This window comes from Pogona vitticeps, chromosome 5 (genome assembly GCF_051106095.1).
Source record: "Pogona vitticeps strain Pit_001003342236 chromosome 5, PviZW2.1, whole genome shotgun sequence".
In the NCBI taxonomy this organism is placed as follows: domain Eukaryota; kingdom Metazoa; phylum Chordata; class Lepidosauria; order Squamata; family Agamidae; genus Pogona; species Pogona vitticeps.
Window position 1 is genome coordinate 179,858,410 of NC_135787.1, and position 19,313 is coordinate 179,877,722.

Here is a 19,313-nt window from a genome sequence, read left to right on the forward strand (position 1 = left end):
TAGAAGTGTTTCAACAGAGCAGGAAAAAGGGCTTATACCTTCTATATTGATCCTTCTCTGTCTACCAAGAGGAACTGTAATTTTTTTCTGTTAATCAAAGGTGCCAGATGTTGAAAAGAAATATGATTTCTCCACAATTCAATATTTTGAAATTGGAATGGAAAAATAATTGTTTTTAAAAATCAGTATCTATCAATACATAATACTGTATTATAGTTATAATTTTACATTGATCTGTGTGGCAGGAATCATTGGATGATACAGCTGCATTAGATTAACAGAATGTGGTAAGAATAGTTGCCTGCATCTAGTAGTTGTACTGCTCTAATGGTTAGGTAGCTTTTCCTGATAGTCAGTTGAACCCTGCCTTTCTGTAACTTTAGCCTATTATTACACATCCTGCACTCTGCAATGATCAAGAATAAATCCTGACCCTCCTCTGTATGATAATTTTTAAAGTACTGTATATGTAAAGTGCTATCCTATCTCCCCCCAGTCTTCTTTTCTTAAGGCCAGACATGCCCAGATCTTTCAGTCCTCCAGCAATTCATGGCTTCCCAGACCATATAGGAAGCTGTGGATTGCCAGAGGAAATATAGCATTTCAATGCTGTCCTGCTATCAGGTTACATCTTTGGCTGCAGTGAGTTCCCAAAGAAGCTTGGAGGGACAAATAGAGCACTGAAATCCTAGCAGATGTTCATAAAAGAGAAATTTGCTATCTAGATGGGGAGGGGATAAAAATAAAGTTGTCAGTAAAGGTTCATTGATGCCCTCAAGCTTCTCTTTGTCCTTTCTTTCTCTCCCCCCCCCTTTTTTTTATTCATTAGATTTATTTTATTTCTCACCCTCCCCATTACAAGAGCTCAGAATTTTGCCATACAATGATGGATGGCTTAGTTGGGAGGGGGGGCAATGTTCTTATTATTGCCTCAGCAGCCAATGCATCTTTAGGTAGAGTATACAAATGGAAGCTTGATAAATGTATGAGAAGGGTGGTGGCTGAACAGATTGATGTTGGGGATGTACTGATGTGATCTGGAAAAGACAGAGTGGTGCAGTTAAGTCAGTCTCTAAGGAGTTATAGTTCTTTTTGAAAATACACAAGAAAAAAACATTTGCAGTTCTCCCAGTGACTCATCTCAAGCAGAAAAATCTTGAGCCAGATCACACATTTTACAGGCACTGTGGATTTGCTAATAAAAATTACTGTGCCTTTCTTACTTAATGACCACTATGTTGGCAACAAATGAGATCTCATCACCATGCTTAGAGGCACTGCACTGGGGCCATCCCAAGATATTTTACTGCCTAAGAAGTGATAGGGTACTTCCTATTGGGTCTCTGCTACCGTTCATTTATAGATTAGTCAATATGCCACTAGATTTCTTCCTTTCCAGAATAACTTTTCAAGTTCTGCTGAGGCTAAGTACTAGATCAGTGTTCCTTAACCTTTTTGAAAGAAATGCCCCCTTGAGCCATTGAAGAAGTTATCATCGCCCCCCTCCCCGCGGTGATGATATCTTTTATTTATTTATTTATTTATTTATTTATTTATTTATTTATTTATTTATTTATTTATTTATTTATTTATTACACTTAAATCCAATGACCCCTGAAAACAAAATTCAATTCCAAGAAAATGAAATGCCCCAAAAAAGTAACATTTAATGATTTAGTTGCAAGCGAATTTTAAGACCCAAAAAGAAATATAAAAAGGGCATAAAAACAAACCACAATGCAGGAACTAAAAATTTCAAGATGAAAACTCTGAAACTAAATTAAGATTGGAGAAAAATATATATTCATGCACACTGTAAAAAGGCTGCAGCCATCGTAACAGGTTTGGCTTGCTCCAGCGCCCCCCTACCGCCCCCCTTCTGCTCCAGAGCCCCCACACCGCCCCTTTTCGTTCTACCGCCCCCCTGAAAAATGAAATCGCCCCCTGGGGGGCATTATCGCCCACGTTAAGAACCACTGTACTAGATGCCCCTCTCATTCCATGTACAATAGTCATCTAGACTACCTGTTGAATCTTACTTTGCCACTGGGCTGAGACACATCCCACCTCATCCTAAAGTAACAGGCTAGCTTAAAGAGCATGAGACAGGCCAGTGACAGATGCTGCCTTTCAGCTACCACATCTGCTACCTGAGATAGTCACCTCACACTGACTAATGGTACAGTTGGCCCAGCAATGAACTTCCAAAGTAGTGGCTACATCTTATCATCAAACCATGCCAATAATCTTCTTCAGGGATATCTGGCTGGTCATACTTTTTGAAACAGATTGGTAGACCATATGTCATTGTGAAGTAACCAACACAATTCATTGGACATTCAAACATTATCTTTGTGTGGGGTCATGTTGTGTGTGGAGATGACTTTGTGGAAGTCTGTAGGACCCTTACATAGATGCCTTTGAAAAGTCCCCAAGTGGGTCATGCCAGCAATAGTTCTGTCCAGCCCTTCCTTCCTGGTAGAAGTGTGCAGATTTGTGTTGTTGGAATCAAATTCTGTTTATTGTAATCTGAGGACACAAATCTCAGATTGCATACCTCTACCACATAACACTGGTAGAAAAAGTATGTGAACCCACACTAAGACATATAAATAGATGTTTTAAAAGTGTGTTCCAGTATCCTAATAGTTCTGAAACCCAGTCAGAGTGAAATAATTTCTCCCCATTTGGTCATTCATTCCCTTACGTCTCAAACTTTCTACTAAAAAGGAACCTACACAACTCCTTTGAAAGTTGTTCCTACAAGAAATTAAAAATTTATCAGCCACTTTAATAAAAAAAAACAATTGACTGAACAGAGATTCTGAATTATTCGAGACGTTACAATAGCCTGTGCAAGTCAACAAAAAATTGTGAATAGGGCACTAGCTGTCTGAAACAAATGGAGCAAAATGTGCATCTGTAATAATATCCTAATTGCTCTTTCTATAGTTGACAATGATATACTTTCCCATATTTCAATGCAATCATGAACCATCCTATAGAAATTAAAACTTGCATAGCCATTTGCAATCAGGTGCTTATTTTATATTACCTGTTCTCTGAAGCAAACAGAGTTGTAATTGCCTCTATCTTAAACAATAATGTTCTCACTTTTATACATACAAACTGGTATAGGAAACACAGCTACATGAGGATGGCTTCACCTGGAACAGCTTAATATGATGTTTCCTACGTGGTTTTATTTCATTTTAACATGCAAATGTAATACTTTATGTAATAATATATTTGTTTATTTTCAGAATATATTGGGATGGTGAAAATTTCCAGATCTATATAGGGATTTTCTTTGCTTTCTGAAGATCCATAGAGTTGTATTTTCAGAGGCTATAACACTATTTTCATCAATAAATTAGTCTTACATTGTGCCATGCTGACTCTATAGAAATTTCCATGCTCCCACAAGTGCTGTAAATTGAGTTTGAACATTTGCAATGGCAATTTTGTCGGCATCACTCATTTGTACCATGGAAGAAGATCAAAAGTAAGGGGGAGAAGCAGCCTGATGTGTAACTTCAGTGATCCTTAATAAGAAGAGTATGTAACATGTGATTCACATAACACATCTAGCAACCCAGAGCTTTCCCTTCCATTATATGCCACCAGTATGTAGCACTTTTCCGACAAGTAGAACATTCTTAGGGGAAGGACTTTGCCAGTTAGGTGCATCAATGAAGTTCCTGCAAGAGAGGAACTTAAGGCATGGGAACAAGTTGGGAAAAAAAGAGAGGGAGTCTAGTTCTCAGTGCTGTCCATCATCTTATCAAGAGTACCTGAATTGTGCAATAGTAAGAGGAACCGATATTACAGCAAGCATGTATCTTGGAGTCATGACACTTTATGTTGCTATCTTCCCAATCCTGTCAAGACGCAATGTTGACTTCAATATATATATTTTTTCTCTTTGGAAAACTCTAATCACAATACAGCAAGAATTACAAGGTGCAACCAGTTCTGAGCAAATGTATGTATTTAAAAATCAACTTTTGTGGTTGAAATATTTTGGGTATTAAACAAAATAGGCTGTCACTTGTTTTAATCAAGCTGATTATGTCCTAAAGAGTAAATCTATACACAGGTGTGTGTGTGCATGCACGCACATGCGCGCGCACGCACACACACTCCATATCCCTTCTAAAATTAGGATGAAAGGTACATTAAAAAAATAAACCCTGGTATGAAAATGTTAAGATTCTAGTGCTGCTTTGAATGTTTTTTTCATGCATTCCATACATTACTTTTCAAAAGGTGACAAAAGATAGTTGAAAAATGCTAAACCATTGTGTAGAAAGATTTGGGAGAGATTTTCTTAAATGATAGGAATAATAGTTATTTGAAACTACTACAGATGCAGTAATAGCAAGAGGCTGTTTACGATAGGTTTTCAGATAAATAATTGAATGGGATAGGGAAGATAGGGAAATACACTGAAAATGTAATCTAAATAAAGAAAAAAACTTAAGCAATTTTGTTTACTTTGGCACACGACTGGCCTACTGTGCCTTTGACATATTAGGAAGAAACTTGGCTAGGAGGATTGAGAAGCACTTGGAAAGGCACATGTTTCTCTTCAAAGGGGGATTATGAATGTTTTCTTTAAACTGAATTCTTTTAAAATCTTTTTTTTCCTTCCAAGACAATGTGTTTCTATGATTTAGGAGAAAAAAACTTTCCTTAACTCCATTCCTCAGACCATTTGAAATTATTATTTTACTGACTATTTTTGCCAATTGTGTGGCCTTAGCTATCTATATCCCCTTTCCAGAAGATGATTCCAATGCTACCAATTCCAATCTGGTAAGTTCATGTTTTTTCTCACTTCTCCATTATTCTGTAATTGCTATGTATTCTGTTTGCTGCTACTAATAAATCTTGTTCAGCTCTCAGCAAGGAAGTTGTTCAGTGGTCAGGAAAGAGGAGGAAGCACAACTACAGATTGATTTAAAGATGTTTGGATATCATGTTCTAGGAATTTGTGGTTGTTTATGCTTTAGATTTATTATGATTGCTTCTACATATGGCTTTGTATGTAATATAGATTTATATCAGTTTTGTGCCTCCAGGAGCCCTGGGAACTGTAGTTAGTTGATAAGTTGATGAAATTTTGTTAAAAATCTCATTCCTTCCAAATACAATTCCCAGATTTCTCCCAGAAGACCACATGAAGTCTATATCATAGATATGACCTCTTAGACTCAGTTATTGTGTTTGACTTTTTGTTTGTTTGTTTATTTGTTTTGCTTTGGTCTTGTGACAAAAGGACTGGGCATGCTGCAAACATGGTTTGAATAATTCTTGTTTTTAATGAAATTTGTGAGTTATTTCATACCTCTTTCGTGAAGGTTTGTTGTTTAATCCATTGGGCCTTCCTTTTAAGTGATGCACAGCTTCAGGACTAATTTCTAGAAGGTCCGTTCCCAGTACATATTTTGTGTTTATTTGCATGTTCCTTTTTCCTGGAATAATTTCTGTAAATGTAAACTAGAGTGTCAGAATTTCAGTCATATCATTGTACATACGTAACAGAAGAACTTACTAGTTAGACATTTAGAATGTCATCTACACCATTAAGATAGAATATTTCCCCTGTCCTCGCCTGACAGAGGTTTCTCAAACTCAAAACTCTTACTGATCTGAGGAACTGGAACAATTAAAACTTTATTTTGCATTCTTTCCAATATTCAGAATTGACCAGTAGAGTTTTTTTTTGAGACATTGGAGAGAGAATGCCATTCTTTTACTCCCTCCAAGCTGGGGTGGACTGAAGCTGAGGGAATGGGTTTTGAAGATTTTCCCAAAGGGGTGGATTTGGAAAATAACAATTGCATTTCCAGAACATAGACAGCTGAACTATACCAGTTCTTGAGACTTTGGCCACTGTGATAAAAGAAATTTTCATGAAGCAGTTCTGAGTGAGCAGAAGGAAAAACAAAGGACCAGAATGTGGCTTGAAACTAAATCTTGGATAACAAGCTTAAAGCTGTCACTGTTTTGCTTTGGAAAATGTCTATTGGGGTATGACAATAGGCCTTTTAAAAAGCTTGGAAGGATTTACTGTAAGTTGATACATATGTAGCCAATATGTTTGTGAGCTGGTGCCTATTAATATGAAACTATATTGTTTTTCTAGTAACTTAATACAAGATTTAAAGGCTTTAAGTGAATCATAGACCGTTTTTGTCAGTGGAGATATCTAAACCTGCTGTCACATTCACACACACATATGCAAAACACATAGAGAGACTGTATCATGAAAATGGGATTTCTTCAGTCATGTCCTAAATAAAACCAACAGTTTAATAACATGGTGATTGATTTTTGTGAATTTGGGTCTACAGGAAACTGATCAAATACACAATTGAGAGAGTCTAGGAAAGGCAGGCAGAGTGTAAGGTGATGTATCAGTTGTATGGCATCTTACAGGCTTAGATAAATAATTATTCCATCCCTGGAAACTAGTATATGTGGCAAGAGTGTTTTAAATCTCATTGGGTTATTCATTCAGTTTGTGTCCTCACCAAGGTTCTGTGACATTCACCTTCTTGTAAATTAGATTTGCCCTGAGATAGTTATCCTCCATCCACTTGTTATAACAGAGGAAAGCTACAATTACTTTCTGGTAGAGCTCCAGTTAGCTGAGTGTCAAGTGATTAGTTCATCTTTGGAAAACATTGGATGAGATAGTGGGTTGTGACAGCGGAAGCTGCTTCATAAATGGTACATCCTGCAGAGATGGAAATCGGATGCACTCAGAGAGGAAAGCCATTTCATTGGAGAAAATTACCTCGAGCCATTGCTAAATGCAGGAACTCATGCAAGGGGATAAAATATTATATATTCAACCCAGATCTGTAGATGTACACATGCAGGGGAAAGTATTGTGTTGTATCACAAGTGTTTTTTAAAAAAAATATTTATTTGCAATGCAGTACAAAGAAGAGTTGGAAAAAATGCTGTCTACAGGTAAGCTGTGCAAAAACAGAAGGAAAATGGTCATCATGTTTTTTGACAGGTAGATGTCTGTATGCACATGTAAAAACGCTTGTTAAATTATGACCAGCTGTCACAACCGGGCAATTAAGTCCCATTTAAACTAGACTTAACTAAGTTACTGCTAAGGCATGTTCTTGTTTTCTATAGGGTGTTTCATATGACTCTAATCATGTTTTCCCAGAAGTCGGGCTGTCGTGGTACTGGCTCATAATTAACCTGTTTAGGTTGGCAACTTTAATAGTACCCAACTATTGCTGCACATACATGCACAAATCCTTGTTGGCCAAATGTTGTCAGCCATACAACAATAACTTATGATTGTTTGAAAGTGACAATTATTAACATTCCACATTGGATTTTATAAATGTGCCTCCACTAGAAAAAAATGTTTATTAAAATGAATGAATGTCCTTCAATGCACTACTGGTTGAATTTAGAGATAATTCTGCTTTGTTGTATAAATAGGTTTGAAGATGAATCCGATGAAATGTTCTTCATGTCAGTTCTGTGTGTTCCTAAACATGAAGAATATGATTCTATATTAGGGCTGGACATTTTAATTAACTGATCATATCAGTTCATATACTGAAGCTGAGGTTGCAATTGATGAATTTTAGAAGGCTGTAACTTCATGAGAAGGCAAGATTCCATGGAAAAATGCAATTATGTTGGGAATAGTTGAAGACAGCAGGAAAAGAGGAAGACCAAATATGAGACGGATTGACTTTCTGGTATACCACCTTTTTGGGGGCGGGGCGGGGGGGAAGAGCTCAACAGGGCTGTTTCAGGACAGGACATCTGGAAATTGCTCATTTATAGTGTCACCATAGATTGGTGGTTTCTCGATAACGCATAACAAAAGCAATAGCTTGAGCTGTGTCTGATGAAAGAGACCATAGGGCTCATATCCAGAACAGGTCCTCATTCAGACAACATGTCAAAAGATAACTTATGAAAATACACATTACCTGTTTAATTTTGTTGCTGAACTTAAGAGATTCAAAATACATGAAGATCTAAAAGTGTCATATACTGAATCAGACCATTGGTCTATCTAGTTATTGTCTGTTGAGAATGACAGCAGCTCTGAAAATTGACACACAGAGGTCTTGAATCTGTAATTTTTTTTCATACAAAGTATATCCTCTAATGCTTAACAAATATAATTCTTATATTAGAACCATTATCATTATAGGTATTTTGGCTGGGAATTCTGTGAGATTAAGTCCCCAGAAGTAGCTTTTCCAAGCTCTCCAACATAGCATCACTATATTAACGTTAATAGGCTATAATGTATTCTGTGCAAAGCTTTGTGTGCCTGCAACAAAACAAAATCAACTCTGGTTTTGTTTATTTTGTTTGGGCCCTTTTTAAAGAGAAGGGCGTCTCCAAACAATTTTTTTAAAAGTGCAAACAGCGTACATTACCTGCATAGTGCTATTATTACAGAGAAAAACTTTTTGTCAGCAGCCAAACAGAAAAGGTTGTTGATTGAAAATTTCAGGTTTCCACTTTTCCTTCCAGATAACATTTCCGTGCTGTCATTTTGAATGCATACGGTTGCCAGGTCTCAAGGCACCAGAGGGAGTCTCAGAGATTTCCTGGGATCGTGCAAATAAGGGATACAAATCTCAGAGTGAGCAGGGCTGTAGGGAGAAGGAAGTTCAGTTTTTGTGTGTGAAATGGTTTTAAAGCTTGGCACCCATCTCTGCCTTTTCCCAACTGATGCCAGGACTCACTGGTTCAGCATGGAGACCTTTGTATGATGCCAATGTAAAGGTATTTATGTTACACTCATGCAGGATTTCCACAGCAAAATAGCAAGGAGCAAGTGGAGGGGGGAGAGTCAGTGGGCCCCTGTCCTCACGCCCATGTCATTTGTAGCAAAAAGAAAGCAACAGTGCTTCAGTTTGTGAGCCATTTTGATGTAGAAACTCTGACAGCAGTGATAGACGACCTGGAAAACTCTCCCCATGGGCTGGTGGCCAAAGTTCCACAGGCTGTGACACCAGCATACAGGCTGGAAACCCCCTCAGTGTTTCCTCACATGAGATGTGAGCCTAGTAGAAATGGTGATAACAACTGATTAACACTGCATCTTAAGAACAAACAATTTTGAAAGCTGCGTGCTCTTGCATTGTCTTGTTGCACAACACACCACTTCCCAGACAAAGGTTTCTTGCCTACTTTATTTTCCCATTTTGAAATAGGACTTATAAACTGGCAGACCTTCCCCCCTTACCATTGATATCCTTAGTCTTCTACTATATGAAGACTGGACATGGATTAGACAATACTATGAAAGACTTGGGAAAGGCTGCAGAAAGTGGAGAAACGGCTATGTTGTCCTAACCCAACTATGTCATCTTGTTATCTTTGGTAGCTAAATACTCTCTATGTGTGTGTGTGCTGGGGGGGGATGTTGACTGGTAAGTGTTTTTTTAGGAGAAGGAGGGAGAGATAAACTGCAAAACCTGATTTGCCCAGCTGCTCAACGAGAGCCTTCTCTTGGGTGACAGGTCCAGCTTCACATTCACTGCGCATTGTAATTCGGAAAGGGGGGGGAGGGGTTGCCATGGCAACTCCCGCAATCCCTGCTTGGAGAGACATGGAGAACCTTCTTCAAGATGCATATTGTCCAATATGTGATTTGTAATGGCTTTTAAAAATGTGTTAAAGGAAGGAGGGGGAAACATTCTCTGCCCTTAGAATCTGAACAGATACTTTGCCCTTAGAATCTGAACAGTCTTTCTGGAATGGAAATTTGCAAAGGATTTTAAGATTACAAGAGCCAGTACGGTATAGTGGTTAAAATCTGAGGCAAGATGCTGGGAAGGATGCTACTCGGATACAATAATAAGCTTAATATACTGTTTTGAGTGAATTGTCAGAATCACTAAGATGAATCAGTATTATTTCCATATAGCAAATACATTCTGTCTAATAAGAGTTATCTAAGGGTGCACGTTTTGTTTATATTTCAGTTTATTTTCAGTCATGTTGCACTAGTTCCCGGGAATCTACTACTAGATGATGAAGCCATTCACAGTGAATATTAGGTTTTTCTAGATGGTCACTTTTTGTTGCATGAAATACCACAAAATGATAGCTGCTGGCCAACGTTAAGAATTTAATTACATTACCAAGAGAGGCTAGGCTGGCCCTTGATCTCTGTTGTCTTTCATTTGACAGGACGAGCTCTTTTGATTCAGGCATATCTTTGTTACTTCAGTTGGATTGCTATGGAAAGAGCTTGTAACCGGATAAGTGCTAGTTTTTTTTTTCATGTGTTTTATTTGCATGTTTAAAATTTCATTTTGTTATTGTTACCCACCTTGAATAGCTTTGAGAGAAGTTTAACATACTTCATATTGATCGGTCTGGTTCACTGGCAGCAGGCTCCACAGTTTCACACAGGAGATATTTTTCTTCCAGGTTTGGTGTTGCTTGGAAGTGGATCTGGAATGTTCTGCATGCGAAACATGTGATCTGATGCTGAGCTACAGCTGCTCTAAATTCGATATTTCGGTCAGAATTTTTCCCCCCTAACAGTAACAGGGAAACAGAAAAGTATTCCTTCACTGTCTCAGTATATTTATGGATAGCTTGTATAAGGATGATGGTTTTGATAATCGGTGCGTAAACAAAAATCAGTTTCTAAGCCATGGCAGCTCTTGTTTGAAATTTGGAAGTGTAAGGTTTATGATAATCTCCATAGCCTCTCCACAGGAAAAGCCCCAAAATGCAGGCAGCTGGATCAACTCAGATTAACAAATGAGTATCAGGTATTTTGTAAAGCTAATAGTTCATAATTGGCCATCCAAGACCAACTCATCACTAAATATTTTGCATTACAACACAGATAGCTTGCAACATTGTCTGGTTTTCTGAGAACATCTATTTCTCGCCCAGCTGTTGTGAGGACCTCACTAAACCCAGAGGTAAAAGGGTCGACTGAGGAGGCTGACTTCAGTGCAAAATGCAGGATTTCTCCTTATACCCCCTGCTGCTCAGAATTTCCAGGGCTCAGACTCTTCTATACTACTGGCTGAAGGGTAGACACGTAATGAGATGCTGTGAAATAAACAAGCCGAAATACTTTAAACTTATAATTGGCTCTGACATTTCCACTACCTCTGGATGTATTTGTGAAAGAGCTAATGCTTGTTTTGGGCCCTTTTTATTTCCTCAGGGAATAATTAATTGTTATAAAAGGCAAGGATATACAATGCTGTCCTGTCCATCTCTTATAGTTAATAAAATTATGTTATTTTGCCCAGTGCTCTTAGGATAAAGATAAATGCTTGTTTTTAGAATATGGGATTACACTTTTCTTATGTGTTTCTTCCTTTCTTGCTTAACCATGTCTCATGGATTTGGTTGGGACAGTATAATAATCATAATCATGCTTAGCGATCAAAATGCATCAAATATATTATTACAGTTCATTATGGTAGATCATTATTATTATAGCTATATTGCAGTTAGGGAAGAGAGGCTGAGAAAGAGAAGCATCTAGATATGTGTACATACTTGGAATTATTTTTTTTGTTTTATTTTCGGAGACATGTGGAAAATGGAATATTAGCTGTGCAACCAAGTATCAATACTGAAAAAGTCTGGGTATGCTGTATGTTTCTTTTCAGAGACCTGCTAAGAATGTACATGTAAGTCAGCATTTGCGATTGTATCAAGTAGTAGATTCCATGTAAGACTGATGAATCACAGAAATGCACCACAGTCAGTTCACACATTCATCAGAATATCATAAAGTGTTCAGTAATCAAATGAATCACAGTCACATTTCATTCAAATCTTGAATCATTATTGCCCTTATTGTTTTATGTTTTAAAATGTAGTCTTTGTGTGAAAGATAATTCTTTTCTTTAAAAACCCAACTGCATTTTTTAGAATGTATCTTTGGAGGAGTCTTGGTGAGGAAATTGATATTGATCTAAAGCCAGGTACTTACATTTGTTTTATCTAATCTATCTATCTATCCTATCTATCCTATCCATCCATCCATCCATCCATCCATCCATCCATCCATCCATCCATCCATCCATCTATCTATCTATCTATCTATCTATCTATCTATCTATCTATCTATCTATCTATCTATCTATCTATCTATCTATCTATCTATCTATCTATCTATCTATCTATCTATCTATCTATCTATCTATCTATCTATCTATCTATCTATCTATCTATCTATCTATCTATCTATCTATCGTCTGTCTGTCTGTCTGTCTGTCTCTCTCTCTCTCTCTCTCTCTTTCTCTAGTATACTGCCCCATACTGCACACACTCTCTGGGCAGTTCACAAATAATTAAAGCACATACTGTATAATGAGTGATACAAAGTACCAATAAATACCATAAAATAGATAAAACCTTGTAACTAGCTAAAACCTATCTTTAAATAAAATTAAACAAAATTAAAGCAGATTTGAACATCTCAGGTTCAAAGCTTGTGGCCTTTGATGCAGATCATACTGTCCTGAAAAGTTATTCATTAATTTCAATAAGTCAATCCATTCCTACCCTGTTCTAATAATATATGAAAGCAGCCATATCTGCTGTCTTGTATCTATTTTGTCTCCACTAAAATTCTATTATGTACACAAATGGAAGAGGATCTCATTAAATACAGAACTGATAGATTCCACTGAGACTGAAATTCCACAAATGAAGAAAACTTGCATGCACATGTGACCTTATGTAGAGAACAGTGATGCACATTATCTTCATGTCGCTAAGAAATATGGGGCTTGTTCAAGTGAAATTGAAGCCAGTCTGCTTGAGACAACCATAATTAATAAGGAGATTTTCTGTTTGTATCCCCAGCAATTATGTGCTAAAACCAAGATAAAGTGCTTCCACAAAAACAAAATCGACCTAAGATAGAAAGTGAGAGGAAAATGCTTGACTGTGAATTCAATGAAATGCTCATAGGTCTGCTTAGTATTACACTGTGGTGACAACTTGAGACTAGGGCTGCAAGTAGAACACACAATGGCTAAAATCCTATTGGCGGTTATGTAAAAGATGTAACACTTGGAGTTGAGCTCTCTCAAGTTAAGAAATATATGTAGACATCTGTTACATTTTGAACTACATGACTCACTGTACAACAGATAATGCCATCTAAGATTTCTTAACTTGAGGCAATTCACCTCCAAAAATTATGTCTTTTGCGTAGCAGTCTAGCAGACTGAAAACAAACAAACAAAAATGGAATTGAACAGGGAGAGATGCAAAGTTCTACATCTAAGAAAAAGAAACCAACTACAGTGGTGCCCCGCATAGCGAGGTTAATCCGTTCCGGATTAACCTTCGCTATGCGAAAACATCGCTGTACGGGGCAGGAAAAGCCTACTGGAACGCATTAAACTTAGTTTAATGCGTTCCAATAGGCGCCAAAACTTACCCCTCCAGCGATGTTTTCGCGGTCCGGTGGCCATTTTGGAGCCACCGATCAGCTGTTCGGCGGCTCCAAAATGGCCGCTGGATGACCCGAAATGGCCCCCTGTCAGTGTTTTCGCGCCCTCCCCTTGCTTACCGAGGTCGCGAAAATGCTGCGGGGGGCATTTCGGGTCGTCCGCAGCCATTTTAATGGCCGCGGATGACCTGAAATGGCCCCCCGCAGCGTTTTCGCGACCTCGGTAAGCAAGGGGAGGGCGCGAAAACACTGACGGGGCCATTTCGGGTCATCCGGTGGCCATTTTGGAGCCGCCGATCAGCTGTTCGGCGGCTCCAAAATGGCCGCCGGACGCCCCAATCGTCGCAAAGCGAGTGCGGCGATTGGGGCAGCTCCGTATAGCGATCCCCAAAAAGGGATCGCTATACGGATTCTTCGTTATACGGTGCGCTCGTTAAGCGAGGCACCACTGTACATAGTTACAAGATGGGGGATACTTTGTTCAGTAATACATGTGAGAAGGATCTTGGAATTGTTGTAGATCGCAAGCTGAATATGAGCCAACAATGTGATATGGCTGCAAAGAAAAGGCGAATGCTATTTTACATTGGATAACAGAAATATAGTCTCCAAATTATGTAATCCAAAGTATTTGCAACTCAAGCTCCCCTCTAGTCTGCATTTGGTTAGGTCTCTTCTTGAGTGCTGTGTCTAGTTCTGGGCATTGAACTATAAGAAGGATGTAGACAGACCAGAACAAGCAGAGAGGAGAGGAACAAAGATGATGAATGAATGGGAAGCCAAACCTGATGAGGAAAGACTGAAAGATCTGGACATATTTAGCCTTAAAGGGAAACATTATAGAACGCTTCAAATACTTGTCATACAGTTGAGGGGCAGGACCTGTCCTCAGTCATTCCAGAGTGCTGGACACGTAATGATGGGCTGAAATTACAGGAAACCAGATTTCAGCAGAAATCTAAATATCAGGGAATATGAACTGTTAGAGCAATTACCTCAGGAGGTGGTGAATTATCCAACACTAGAGGCATTGAAGAAGAAGCTAACCATCTGTCCGATTAACTTGGATTCCTGCATTGAGCAGGGGGAGTTGGACTCCATGGCCTTATGGGCCCCTTCCAATTCCATTATTCTAGGATTTAGCCGTTGTTATTTGTTCCTGGGTAAAAGCATCAAAATCCTCTCTTGTTTGCAAAACTTAAATTTTAAATTTCTTCTACAATCTCATCTGTACATCTTTACAGCAGGATAAGAGTTCCTTGTTATAATTTGTTCTCTGAAAATTTAACCGTACCTTCTGAAGCAAGGAAATGGGATTGGCTATGTCTTTGTGAAAGATTGCTTACTTAGTTGCTGCCTCTGGATGCCCATGAGACAGTACATTATGATGTGTCTGGCTTGATAACTGTTGACTACTATTTTTATGGCCAGCTGGAGAAATATCTGGTCCATATTGGCAACAAAAGAGTATAGTTAGGCCTTTGGAATTAGATTGATGCTGTGGATGGTTATATATAGTGAAATTTATGGAGTGACAAAGACATTACACAATTGTAGCAAAAGTTTGTTCCATTACCATCTTAAGTAGCATTTCATTCCATCTCCTTATTTTCTGCTCCCCTTTTTTGTAAATTGTTATTTTTGTGAACTATATTTCAAACAATCCAAATAAATCTACAGAATGAATGGTGGTGGGTGATTCATAGGAACTATTATGGATCTTTGAAGTTTAATGTAGTCTTCCTAATAGCATACACTTACACCAGTAGAAATGCCACATGCATTTGTAAAGTAGGCAATTTGTTAGCAATTACTGAGGAACTGGTTAGCTCCATGATATGTCTGTTTAAGAATATCTTTGTTTCTTTATCCTTGGCCAAGTTAGAATAGTAGGTTTGCATATACATTTATTATAAAGACCTTTTGCTGGTAGGGACTGAGAGATCTTATGAATGATGAGTATTAGTCATAGCGCATAGCCTTTCCCATAGTCTTGGAATACATATATATTTGCTTAATTTCATATGATCTGATTGTTTTAGTGACATCATGGATCACAAATATTTGCACTCTATCATCTTGTTATTTCTAATTATCTCCCTCTATTCTGAATGCTGTCAGCTATTGCTTTCTGAAACTATTTTAATTATTTATTTATTTATTGCATTTATATGCTGCCCATCTAGACATAGTCTACTCTGGGCGGCTCACAACATATACAATAAAAACAATTTAAAACATACACAATTGCTACATAGGTAAAAACAAAGCAATATAAAATATAAATCATAAGTTTACAATTTTAACAATTAATTAATTTAAAGTAAATAGTTCCAAGATGGCATAGATCAAAAGAAAAAAATAAGAAATAAGAATCACTTAATTGGCTGAAGGGAAGGCCTGCTTGAATAGCCAAGTTTTCAACTGGCTTTTGAAAATGCCCAGCAAGAGTGCCAGCTGAATTTCGGTAGGGAGGGTGTTCCACAGCCGAGGGGCCACCGCCGAGAAGGTCCGGTTTCTTGTTTTTTCCTTCCGGGCCTCCCTCGGCGTCAGACCCCTCAGCCGTCCCTGCTGGCTGTGTCGGGTGATTCGGGTAGATCTGGGTGGGAGAAGACGATCTGCCAGGTATTGAGGTCCCAAACCGTTTAGGGCTTTATATGTAATCATTAACACTTTGAAGTCAACGCGGAAACGGACGGGCAACCAGTGCAAAGCAGCCAGAGTGGGAGAGATATGTTGGTGTTTTCTCGCCCCACTAAGAAGCCTGGCTGCCGCATTCTGGACCATCTGAAGTTTCCACGTCAGCCTCAAAGTAGCCCCACGTAGAGTGCATTACAATGATCTAATCTCGAGATTACGAGCGCGTGGACTAGAGTAGTGAGGGCCCCTCCATCAAGATAGGGTCGCAGCTGGGCAATCCGCCATAGATGAAAATAGGCGGAGCGGGCCACGGACGCCACCTGGGTTTCCATGGTAAGCGCCGGGTCCAGATGTACCCCCAAGCTGCGGATCTCACTCTTTGCGGCAAGGGTCATCCCCCCAAAAGTAAGGGAGTTACCTATACCGCTGATGGAAGGACCGCCCATCCTCAAGACCTCCGTCTTGTCCGGGTTCAGTCTTAACCCATTCGACTGCATCCATTCCAATACAGTCTCCAGGCAGTGCTGAAGAGACAAGACGGCATCCACTGAGGTAGGTGAAAAGGAGATGTAGAGCTGTGTGTCATCAGCATATTGGTGACACGATGCCCCACACCCCCTGATGACCCCACCTAGCAGCCTCATATAGATGTTAAACAGCATTGGAGAGATGATCGACCCCTGTGGAACCCCACAGTTGAGACTCCACGGGGCCAAGACACTCTCCCCAATCTGAACTCTCTGGGGATGGTCCTCCAAGAAGGAACAGAGCCAGGCAAGGGCCTGGCCACCAATTCCCAACTCAGAGAGCCTCCCCAGGAGGATACCGTGGTCGACGGTATCGAAGGCCACTGAGATGTCGAGGAGGACCAACAAGCACATATTGCCCCCATCAGCCTCCCTCAACAGGTCATCCATCAGTGCGACCAGTGCCGTCTCTGTACCGTAGCATGGCCTGAAGCCCGACTGGAATGGGTCCAGGGCATTTGTTTTGTCCAAGAGCCCCTTTGTACTGATATGCCACCACCCTCTCAACCACTTTGCTAAGGAAGGAAACATTGTAAGAGGAAGAAAAAGAAGTACCATAGTTGTTGAATATCTTGGCATCATATCAATGAAAAACAATTTTTGCCAGGAGAAACAAGGGAACCCAGGATGAAATAGGTTTGCCCAGTCCCTACTTTTGTATGATTCGCACCTGGTGTGAATTCCTGTCACTGTATATTTAGGAATTGCATTAACTAGCTCATATGAAAGGGGAATTATCAGAAACTGTCATATGCAAGAACATGAAAATTAGACTGTGTCCATGGCCTCTGAGCTGTTACAGTCATTGTTGTAGAGACTTCTCCTTTGTGGAAAACAGAATGATTCAACAAAGCTCATAAAAGAAACAAACAAAAGATAACAACAATGGGCACCACCTTTTCTTCCATCATCCGTTTGATCTAACTAGAACAGTAAGGTGAGGATCCGAATAAGTCTGTAAGGTGGAGTCTGGCAACCTTATCTCTGTTGTGAGTTTTTGCACCATTTGTATTTGTTCCAGATTCTTAATTTATGCTGTGCCTATTTTCCTCTGGATTTGGAGAATTGCAGCCTGACCCCACACAGCAAGTGTACAATTCAAACATTGTATCTGGGTCATCTCTTGTGGTAGCTAAAGTTAATGCTTCTGATTGTAGCCCTCTGTTCCCTCCAACTGTGATGTCAACACCTTTTGCTACATGGACTATATTTGGCATTAGCAAGGTCCAGATGCCTGATTCCTGCAGTATGTGCTTTCCAATGACAGCTTTTCTGCAAGTCCCCAGTTAGTTAAGCTGGCACCTATGCAGCTGCTTTTTGATCTGCCTTGTTAAACATGCACTGATGGAAAATGTTGGGATTTTGGAATGCTTCCTGCCTGCCTGCCAGCTTAGTGGCTGCAAGGCTTGCGTGCAGGAGGGTGGAGGGAACTGTGAGTGATAGTCTTTATCTTGCTTGCCAAAATAGCAAACCAGTTTTTTAAATTGTTACTCTCCCTAATGAAAGCTTAATGGATTTGGGTAGTTACAGTTATTTCAGAGCACAAATAATGAGATGTGAATTTTAATTTAGCTTTTGAAGCTCCATTCTATGAAGTTATATAATTTTTTAAGAGTGCAGGCTTCTTAAATATTACAAATGTTGCAATTTTCAACTATTATGGTCATAAGCAATAATTCATTCTCTCTTTTCTTTTACATAAAATGAATCATATGGTTTAAACCCCCTTGTGAAGGATGCAGCGTTTTCTTTGCAAAATATTTGGTGAAAGGTGCAATCTTTAATTTCATGCGCAATTTATCATTTGATGATTGCCATTCTGTTCTATTGACCCATCAGTGTTGGCAATCCTAGACAAAAGACCTGCAGTGGATCTCATTTCTTCAAAGATTATATCTTCCCAATAGCATTGGTGCCAGGTTCTGTGACCATTTGTTCTCTTCCTCATTATCGTGACCACTTGCTTCCTTGTCAACCAGATTGTGAGTGAGCAAGCAGGCAGGCAAAAGAATCTTCTACTCTCTTACACACTGTTGCCACTTTTATCTGAAGCACAGAAGGGGCAAGTGAACAACCAAGTTATAGTGTTAAATTGGAAGAGCAGAATCTTGTTAGTAGGTCCACACATTATGATTCTTGCAACCTTGGAAGATCCTCAGATCTATCTAGAACAGTAGTCTCCTAACTTGGTTCCCCAGATATTATTGGACTAAAACTTGCAGAAGCCTTCACCACTAGCTGTACTGGCTAGGATTTCTGGGAGTTGCGGTCCAAGAATATTTGGGGACCCAAAGTGAGAAACCACTGGTCTAGAATCTACTTCAGGTCTAGAAGACCAATTATTTTTATGCAGGGATGTAACAAAAATGAAAACAAAGTCACCTTCAAGATTAACAGTTATTTTAATGTGAGCTTTTGTATGTTACGATCTGCTTTTTCAGAAACATGGAGTACAATATACAGGTCACATTTTTATATAAACAATGCAGGTGTGGGAGAGGAACGTGGTTTCCTCTTTTAAAATGGTAGAGGGATTTGGGTGCAATGAAAGGAGTGTATACATTTGTTTTTAATGAGCAGTGAAAATGATAATTAGTTTAATTCTCTGATGATGGACAACAGGTATTTTGCAGGTGTTCAAAGACATTCTATCTTCTTTAACATTGCTCCACATTATATGATGATGA

The 19,313-nt window shown here is 39.0% G+C and overlaps 1 protein-coding gene across 13 annotated transcripts in view; it reads left to right on the forward strand.

Moving 5' to 3' along the window:
- Window positions 1-19,313, forward strand: part of CACNA1C (calcium voltage-gated channel subunit alpha1 C) — a 658,158-nt gene that overhangs the window by 153,313 nt on the left and 485,532 nt on the right. For all 13 annotated transcript variants that reach the window (XM_078376325.1, XM_078376333.1, XM_078376335.1 and 10 more), the window contains exon 3: window positions 4,713-4,818. In XM_078376325.1, the coding sequence (XP_078232451.1) occupies window positions 4,713-4,818 (106 nt within the window). The remainder of the gene's footprint in view (window positions 1-4,712; window positions 4,819-19,313) is intronic.